Source organism: Myotis davidii, unplaced genomic scaffold (assembly GCF_000327345.1).
Source record: "Myotis davidii unplaced genomic scaffold, ASM32734v1 scaffold393, whole genome shotgun sequence".
Taxonomy (NCBI): domain Eukaryota; kingdom Metazoa; phylum Chordata; class Mammalia; order Chiroptera; family Vespertilionidae; genus Myotis; species Myotis davidii.
In genome coordinates, this window is record NW_006285913.1 from 683,860 (window position 1) to 693,614 (window position 9,755).

A 9,755-nucleotide genomic window follows, 5' to 3' on the forward strand; every position below is an offset into this window, starting at 1 on the left:
TCTCCGGGAGAGGGACAGCCGCTGGAGCAGTCTCTTGAGTGACTGCCTGGAGATGGACCCTAGTGCGAAGACCCCGGGGGGTTGTCTTGGTTAGAAGCAGACAGCGCATGCATTATAACAGGAATGCAAGCAAAGTGAATGGGTTATATGTAAATGTAGGAAGGCGGGTGGGAGTTCGTGGAGATGTGATAGCGCTGGTTTCTCATTTAGATAGGAAGAAAAGCCATTCACCAAGTGAGTTTGGGAAGAAAGCTTTAGCTGCTTGAGAGAAGGGAAAACAGGAGTTAGTGTCCAGGGAAGTGGACGAGGCACGTGCCAGGAGGATTGCTGGGCAGCATCCAGATTTAATCCAGCATCCACTGAATTTAAAGATAAATCAGTCCATTTCTCCCCAGTTAGGATTAGCATGTGGGAGCAGACATGGAAGGCAGCTTTCCAAACAGTTACTGTGAGGAGGAAGTGAGGGGTTGTGCAAGGGAATAATTATCATCACATGGACTCCCACCTGGTGAAGAAGAGAAGTGAGGACCTGAGGGGCGAGGAAGAGGGAGGGGCTGGGAGAGTGTCTGTAGGGTCAGTATGAGCAGAGCTCTGGGAGTCAGGAATCAGGAGGATCGTGCTTGGGGACTAGGGTGCATGCAATGAAGATTCTGGAAATCAGGCAACAAAAGATGGACCTTTCCCCATCTTCTGTTGAGATAGAACAGATTAGGTTCTGTGGCTGCTTATAAACCGTCTTTGGGAAGCACTGATTTCTAAAATCTGTGACTCTGTGTGTGTGCGCTATGGTGGTTTATCTCCCAAAGAGAGATGCCGTGGACTTTGATGTTCGAGTTGATACGCAAGACCAAGGAATGTACCGCTTTTTAACATCACAACAGCTTTTTAAGCTACTGGACTGCTTATTAGAGTCACATCGATTTGCAAAAGCATTTAATTCCAACAATGAACAGAGGACGGCTCTGTGGAAAGCAGGTAAGCTGCACAGTCCCACATCCAATGCTCACTGTTAATGAATGTGCACCACACACTCCCATTGCTCAGAACTCACTGACTGTCCTGCAGGTCTTTGCATGTCACTGTTTAACTTCCACCTTAACAACCAGGTCTTCCTGTCAGGTCTTCAATAAATTAAGTAACTGCCTGGGTTTGTCTCCCCTTGTTTAGTCGACTTTTATTTAATTGAGTTGACGAGTCGTCTTTCATCTTGTTTCCCAGTGTGAGCCTTCCTATTGACACTGTCAGCAACTGAAATCTGCCCTTTTATGAGAAACAGTGGGCGTGAGGGTCCCAAACACACAATCTGGCATATGTATTCAAATGACTTCTCCATATAGGCCTGGGCATGACCATATTTCAGAATGAAAGTGAATGGTTAAAAGTGGGAGGTATATTTGTTTTAGAACATGTTGGAAATTTTATTTTCTTTAAATCCTTTATTGTTGACAGTATTACATATGTCTCCTCTTTCCCCCATTGACCTCTCCCCTCCCACTCCTGAATCCCCCCTCTAAGCTTTATAATTTACTGACATTGCCAATTTTTTATTTAAGAACTAGTTACTCGGTGCCTATTTGGTGTAAAACAGTGCTGCTGGGAGTGGGGGCGGCCGAATTGGCAGGAAAAGGAAGGTGACGTTTACTGCATGTCAGATGGAGAGTGGTTGCTTTACATTTGAGTTTCTATGTCATCTAGAATGTCTGCTGGTGAAGCCCTGGCTCTGTCCGTCCTCTTTACCCCCAACTGCAGGACAGAGTGGTCTGGCCTTGCTTTTTCCCTTCAGACCAACTTGTTGCCATCATTCTACTGGGACGGCTCCTGTAAGGTCACCAGGCCCGTTTCCACATGCACTTGGCCCTTCGTACCATGACCTTGAAAACAGTCCCTGTGGTCTGCTCTGTTCCATGGGAGCCCTGCTGTGCTGCACGGGGCTTCCAGGTGCATTTTCATTGGGAGAGTTCCCCTTTCCCAGCCAAGTGTGGTCTTATATCTCCTACCCCCAGCTTGAGAGGGAAAGAAATTCTAAACATAGTAATGACCTTCACATCGGGCCTTCAGCCAGACTTGGCCTCCACCTTCTCAGTGTGACTTCTGTCCGTGGGCCACCTCGAGGGCGCAAGGCTCTGGGCGCCGCTGCTGTGACTCGGGTAGCAGATGTGATGGCTGCACACAGAATGTGCTGCCACCCAGGCTGCAGTACCTTTACGTAAGATACTTTCCCAAATTCATCCCAAAACTTCCCCTCTCTGCAGGCTTTAAAGGCAAATCCAAACCCAACCTTCTGAAGCAGGAGACGAGCAGCCTGGCCTGTGGGCTGCGCATTCTCTTCCGGATGTACATGGATGAGAGCCGGGTTAGTGCCTGGGAGGAGGTCCAGCAAAGGCTTTTAAAGTAAGACTCTTGGCTGGGTTTCTACCTCTCGCCTGTGTGGCTACATGGTACAGGGCAGGGCAGGGCCAACAGATTCGCACGTGGGCCGAGTCCTCACCCAACCCCATGGCCAGGAGCTGCGGGACCACGCAGATAACGCGGGGCCAAGGCAGAGACTGTGATAATTAAATGCAGTCTTAGAGGAGAGTGTGCTTTTGCACAGTTGGTGACATATGAATGCGTCCTGCCTGTTGTTCCTGAACAGGACAAAGGAGAAAGTTTTCTCTCGAAGTTTTTACAACTCTATATTATAGTTTTTAGGCTTTTTTGTGCCAAAGAGCTTATTTTTTTCAAACCAATCATTTGTGAAAGGGAGAACCTGACTGCACTTCATTTGAAAAAATATTTGGAGGAGGTGGTTTTTTTTTCATGTTACTATTTTTTGCATTCTATTTTCATTTAATGACAACTTAATATTGTCTTTAAACATTCCAATTCACATTAAAGCTAAAACATCCTGAAAGACTACCATCATCTGAATAGTATTTTTGTGTGTTCTTGGGGAACAGAAAGTCTCAGCAACCAGTTAAAGACTTTTTCAAACTATATAAAAAGGTCCCTCATAGTCCAATATTCGCTACCCTCCACGTCTTAGTAGTTCTTGCTCGGTGAGTGTGCCAGCAGGTGTACGAGCACATGTAAGAGTGAGCCTTTTCTGTTGCAGTGTGTGCAGCGAAGCCCTGAGTTACTTCCTTACTCTGACATCAGAGAGTCATCGCGAGGCCTGGACTAACTTACTGCTTTTGTTTCTAACGAAAGTTCTGAAGATAAGTGATAACAGGGTAAGTGTGAGACTGCGTATCCAGCCCAGCACTTCTGGCTTGATAGAGTCAAAGTGTATCAATTGCAAACTCTGAATATGGGATGTATAATCTTTGCCTGGAGACTGTATAGTTTATATTGCAATGTTAGGTAGAATTTCCCCAGAAAATTGAATTTTTGTTTAAGAAAAGATGGTTTCAATAACTGATACATGGCTTATATAAAAAACTGTGGTTACTGCTGGGCCTCCTTTTATTACCTGGAAAAAAACAATGATAAATACTAAGTTTGTCAGATTTATCAAAATAAGATAGAAACTAAGTGACTATTTGTATGAAGTGAGTCTTGAAAACCTCTGGTCTTTCAGTCCCATAATCAGCATCTCACTGCTTCACGCAGACACCCTGTGTCCATGGTCCATGCTCGGCCCAGTGATTTGTCTCAAAAGGGAGTTTTAGGTGGTGGTTTCGATTGCAAGCACTACTAACGGAGAAATTCATTTTTTCCTCCCAGTTCAAAGCTCACGCATCATTCTACTACCCTCTCTTATGTGAAATTATGCAATTTGACTTGATTCCTGAACTTCGTGCTGTTCTTAGAAGATTTTTTCTGCGAATTGGAGTGGTTTTTCAGATATCACAACCACCTGAACAGGAACTTGGACTAAACAAGCAGTGATGGGAACTTAGCGTTTTTCTCTTGGCGTTTACATCCCTCTGATCTTTAAAAGGACCCTGGAGCCGAGATTTCCTACCTGAAAAATGGTTTCTCTGAATTTCAGTGTCTAGGGGTTACTGACTGGTAAAGTGCTTAGAACTAGAACTCAGTCTTGCAACGCTCCAGCCCTCTCCGTGATGGATCCTGTGTGTCATGTTGAGCAGAAAGCCCATTTCCAGTGTCAGCTCTGCTCACAGGTCCTTCCCTGGCCTCAGTGGCAGGGAGAGCCCCACATACTTCTGGCAGGTGTGGAAGTGAAACTTACCCAAAGAACTATAGATGTAAAGATTTGAACTTCTGTAGGAAGTACAACTCAGGAGAGCTGTATTTTGAAGGATAAAATGTTTATAATTGGGGAGTGGGGGAGAAGAAATTATTGTTCATGGTAAAAGATATTTAGCAACTATGGTATTCTTATTCTGAAATTTTTGCACACTCAGGCTACCTGAGATACTGGTAATCATCCTTCTGTGAAAAATGTACAGAGACGACGCAGGTCTGTAATATAAAAATCTTAAACATGATATAGTTCTTGCACTGTTTTCTTTATTTTCTTATTCATTTGCTAAATACCTATACTATTTTGTCAAATGCACTAAAAAATTGGGTTTAACTTTTTGTCTTTTTATTTTGTGGGGATTTTTGTTTTGCCCTTTTCAGGGGGGTTAATAACTTTGAAGGGTTAACATGCCCAGAAGCTGTTGTGGCTGATACTTGTCATGATCAACAACAACAAAAAAAAGGGTAGAAAATATCCCTATTGACGTAACTACCTGTAATATACTTCTCTTAGGGCTTTTAAAGATGAGCCATTAAAATAGAATGATCCTTCATGGACTGAACTTGAATCACTGCAAAATGAATCTAGGCTGCTGTCACTTTTTCTTTTGGGTGGCGGGGCTTGATGTAGATTTTATTCTGTGTACAGAACTTAATGTTGAATATATTAAAATAACTCTGGCATGGTTTGGGGAGGTTAGATTTACTGGAAATGTATTCATACTGTGAATTGTGCTCTGATGGTTAAAAATTACAAGATTGTCAAGCATTCCGTATTAACAGTGGATGTAGAAATTTTTTCAGATGGATAAAATGTATATGGTACAGATGTAAAGTTTTCTATGTAAAAAATTCTGTACAACTTTCTGTACAATATTGATTCTCATCTGGCATATTCTAATCAGGTTATAGGTCAATAAAGTTTTTGGATTATTTCATCAGTGCAATCAAACCTGTGTAATCCACAGCCCTATGTTTCATTGGGTTTTTATTTTTATTTATTTTTATTCAAAAGCAAATAACTAGGAAAAAGCTACTTTCTGCCAGAACTACAAATTCAATATTCTTTAGTTCTAGAGTTTTCTTTCTAGCTTCTGGCATTAGATTTTCCCCCACACCCTGCTTTCTCAACCATAGGATATTAATAATTTAATATTTTGTATATTTATTGATTACCCAGAATAATGCTACACTATTTTAGTGAAAAGACGCAGTAAAGTTTCTGTCGGGGCAGTTGTGTGGTACAGCGGTGCATTATCAAGAAAAATGTAATGTGTCAAGATCATTTATTTCTAAGGTGGTGCTAAAAAACAGGTAAGTGTTCAACCTATGCTCTCACACCTCTCTTAGACAGCGAGTAGTCACTGAACTATGTGTTTGTAAGTCAGCAATATGTATTACTCCTAAGATGGAGCCCTGTTCCAGCTGAGCTGGACACTGCAGCTGGGAGCCACCATGACCTTCTGCCTGTTTGACAGGTAAGTGTTTCGAGTAACCTGGCAGTTTATTATTTCATGGTGTAAAGTATCAAGCTTCTCCCTAGAGGAGACAGAGGCCTTCATCTAACTTTCAGATGAGGTAAACGTATCTGATCTTGCCTGCCATTAATTGTGTCAGTGGAAGGAAGTGTGAAGCAGCAGTGACCGCACTGTTCTCTGCTGTGTGGTAAAGACGCTAAATCACTGTTTCTCAGAATTTAAATCTTTTTTAAAGGTACCTCTCATGAAGTGATTAGAAAGACTGAGTCACTTATTCAGGGTCCATAGTGGCACAGCGAGGATTCCAGTCCATCTTTAATCCAGGGTGCTCCTGCCTCTCTCCACCTTCTAGAACACCGTGTCTGGAAACCTCAATTCCAGTTAAGAAATGGACATTGGTAATAAAAATAATTTATTTCTATCAAGAAGTAGTTAAATCAGTAAACTTAATCCCTTAATTGGCACAAAAATAGAGGCAGAAGGATGTAACATTTAGTGCATAGCTCGGGAATAAAATCAATTATGACTCCCACCATTTATACTGAATCAGTAGCTATAAACAACATGGAAATCTGATTCTGTCATTACGTAGCAACTGGAATAGTGACAGCTACAGCTAATGTATTTACTAATGAATTATTTCAGTAACAAGTGCACATATAACAAGTTATATGTACATTGTTAATACACTTGTTTTATTCATTCTACTTTACAATAATGCACATATGGTAGTTGAGTTCATTACCACCCTGACTTAGGGCAAAAATAATTCTATATAACTCTACATTATATATAAATTAATCATGGCCTTTTATTTCTGTACATAATATACATTATATACATTACCTTATACACAGATAACATAACTTCCAGGTAGGGGTCAAAGTAGCACATATTATTAAAGGTTCAGAGTTAACATCCCTTTTACCTTAGAAGGCACTGCTGGGTCCAACACAGGTTTATTTTAACCATGTGCAGTAGACAGGCCCTGCCAAGTGAAAGTGCCTGGTTTTCCAGGAACCTGCTGGTGCTCTTGGTCCAGTTGTTCTGCCATGAACTGCTTCAGCGTTTCTGAGGTGCCCGGGCGGAGCCAGGGTTCAGTTGCTACAGAGTTTGATCCATCGTCACCCACATGCTTCATGAAGTCATCAGGGTCAATGAGTGAACTCTCGTCATCTAGAGGAAGCAAGAGAAACGTTATTCAGGTGGGTGCATACAGCTCTGCATTTCTCCACAATGTTAGGTTCTAAGCTTATAGTTTTGTCCAGATACCCCTCACTTTAGAGGTAGGAAAGCAAACCCAGGGAGGGACCCAATTTTATGAAACAGGAAATGCAACTGAAAGTGACTCCATGGTACCAGCACAATCCCATGTCAGCAGCAGAGGCCGCAGCCACATTAATTTGGCCATAGGAGTGTGGGCCATCTTACTTTGTGTCACCTTCAACTAACGTTTTTATTTAACAAGGTTTAGGAAGTTAAGTCATTTCAGGAAAGCACTAGATGGGATTGAAATGACTTCCACTCCACTGAGAGAGAGCTCTTAATTTGTTTCGTTCTTTAATTGCATTGATAGGACTCAACTTCCACATCTACATTTTACTTACAAATATAATAACAGGAAAATCTGTCTTCCTACCCTGTGATGTCAATTTCTTTTTTTTTTTTTAAATTACATCTCCTGGTCAGTGAAGGAGTAGCCCAGCAAAGGGACCTGTGCAATTTAATCCACATCGTACCAAAAAGCTCCTGTTTGAAAGGACAATGTTAAAAGTTTAGCAGTGGAATACCTTTGTAAAGAGTAAATTCTTAAAATGCTGTCTTCTCAATTTAAAAATATCCTTGTTAAATATTCAACTTATTGCTTCTAAAAGAAATTGAGGCACAAGAAACTCACAATACAATTAAAAGAAAATGCTTTTTAGCTAAAAAGAAAGCATTGCTTTCCCACTGTTCCATGTTTTTCCAGGTATGATATGAATACTCCATCAGTTTGCCATGTTTGCTGGTATTTGTTACGGAGTTACTGTCAGAACACATGACACCCTGACTGCTAGACAGAGTGTATGAGTAGTTTTAAATTAACACAGTATTAAAGGTAAGATCTAAAAATATCTTAACAATGTTAAGTGCCAAGCCTGTTTTGTCTTCCTTTCCATTGAGTCCACGACAGGAAGTATAGTGTCAGTCACCGGTGACTGACATGGCGCTTAACACATTAAGAAAATTGCTATAAGACAATTATTGTCCAAATAGATCACTATCTGCTAAAGCTAATAATTCAGCAGGTCTTGTGTGCTATAAAATCGTCCCATTATCCTAATGACTAACATCAGCGTTGAAAAGGCGTCCAAGCTGGCAGCGGAGCGCGCCAGTTGCCTAAGAACTGTCTGTCCTGCCTGCCTGGCACCAAAGCCCAACATAATGAGAAGACTAAGCTTTGATGGGTCAAAAGGAAATAATTAACGAGGCTACTTTGTGTCCAAAATACTGAAAGCCAAGTTAAAAGGTAAAATCCTTTTCTTTGTAATACTACCAATTTATAATGTATGTGTAATCTAAAAAACTGAATGTTTTAAGTTAATTTCTGATATTCTCTCACTTCAGTAAGGAAGCATTTTCCCTGCTGAAAGCAAAGCCTCGCATCTTTATAAGCACAAGCTTTGTTTAGAGCCCACTCAGAAAAGGGTCCCCCTAATCTGATGCAAAATTAATCCCGAGTCCGGTTTTGCAGGATGTGATAGAGGCCCCTTGATTTCAAACCCATTCCCTCAGTCCCCAGCCATAAGGGAAAGCTGCCATGTAAGCCTGTTAGACTCCTTACAGGATCTGCTATAAGCCATTAAAACTGGCCACTTACCTGTATTAATAGGTTTATTCTGGAGTTCATTCAATCTTCGCATTCGTTCTTCATTTCTCATTCTAATCTGATCAATATTTATACTCGATACAGATTTTAAAGAGAGATCATCTGGCGGTACATTAGGAAGACCGTTATCCTGTAGTGAGAAAACAGAACTTCAGAAATGATCATTAATATGAAACATGTTCAGAGACAAAAGTGGAAACAACCTAAATGTCTATCAGGTGTTGATTAAAAAATGTAGACTATCCATAAATGAAATATTATTCAATAGAAGGAATTAAGTCCTGACAAGCTATAACTTAAAAAAGCCAGTCACAAATGATCATATATTGTATGTTTTCATTTGTGTGTCCAGAAAAGGCAAAACTGTATACAGAAAGTAGATTAGTGGTTGACAGGAAAACAAGTCTTGCCACGTGGTAAAGCTGTGCACACATATGATCTAGTAACAGCATCTGTCATTTGGTCAGGTCGTCTGCATGTTTTGTGTGACCTTGGCATGTTATCTATATAACAGGCTTTCCAATAAATGGTATCACTTGCCTCCTGTGCCTTCTCAGAATTCCATATATTCTACAGGTGGAAGGAAGGAAACTAGGGTAAGGAATTATTTATAGGGCAGAGATCCTGTGCCAAGTACCAGGCTTATACTTATAGCCACCCTAGGAGATAGGAAAATATTACTTCAAAGAAGCCAAGGCAATGAGTTCAATGACTTGCTCAAGGTCATCCAGTTATTTGGTGGTAGAGCCTAGATTCAGATCCATGTCCATATTACAGAGCAAGTACCTTTATTTATTGGACCACGCCAATTTAGGATGGGCCAGAACCCAGACCTCCTAAACGGAAAAAAGAAAAGTGCATTTCATACATACAGAGGCCAGTCCTTTCCATTTGCTCCTCCTGCGCTCCCTTGCAGAGGGCAGCTGTGGGGGTGGAAGGAGGGCGTCCTCTTCAAAGGCAGGATATGTCTCACCATACGCACCTAGAAGGACCACACAGGGAGAAGTCCATTTCAAATCTTTTCACTCATCTAAACCCAGACTGTTTCTTACTGGCTTTAAGATGTTATTTACATATAATAAAACCCACCCACTATAAATGTACATAGTTCCATGATTTTTACAGAATTGTGCAGATGTCATTATAATCTAGTTTTAAAACATTTGTCACCTCAGAAAGTTCCTTTGTGCTCGCTGGCAATCACTTTCCACTCCTGCCTG

General features: G+C 41.2%; 2 protein-coding genes across 12 annotated transcripts in view; one reads left to right on the top strand and one right to left on the bottom strand.

The window, feature by feature from the left end:
• The window catches only part of ARFGEF1 (ADP ribosylation factor guanine nucleotide exchange factor 1), a 125,024-nt gene extending 119,884 nt beyond the window's left edge, over nt 1-5,140 (top strand). Inside the window, exons 35-38 of the mRNA XM_015559535.1 lie at nt 807-975; nt 2,253-2,391; nt 3,095-3,212; nt 3,706-5,140. Of these exons, the coding sequence (XP_015415021.1) occupies nt 807-975; nt 2,253-2,391; nt 3,095-3,212; nt 3,706-3,870 (591 nt within the window). The 3' untranslated portion in view covers nt 3,871-5,140. The remainder of the gene's footprint in view (nt 1-806; nt 976-2,252; nt 2,392-3,094; nt 3,213-3,705) is intronic.
• A 921-nt stretch (nt 5,141-6,061) lies between these two features.
• CSPP1 (centrosome and spindle pole associated protein 1) overlaps nt 6,062-9,755 on the bottom strand; it is a 66,614-nt gene continuing 62,920 nt past the window's right edge. For 10 of the 11 annotated variants that reach the window (XM_015559550.1, XM_015559548.1, XM_015559540.1 and 7 more), the window contains 3 exons: nt 9,408-9,517; nt 8,527-8,665; nt 6,062-6,842 (listed from right to left, as the gene is read on the bottom strand). In XM_015559550.1, the coding sequence (XP_015415036.1) occupies nt 6,631-6,842; nt 8,527-8,665; nt 9,408-9,517 (461 nt within the window). In that variant the 3' untranslated portion in view covers nt 6,062-6,630. The remainder of the gene's footprint in view (nt 6,843-8,526; nt 8,666-9,407; nt 9,518-9,755) is intronic. The other variant, XM_015559545.1, reaches the window with a different exon arrangement.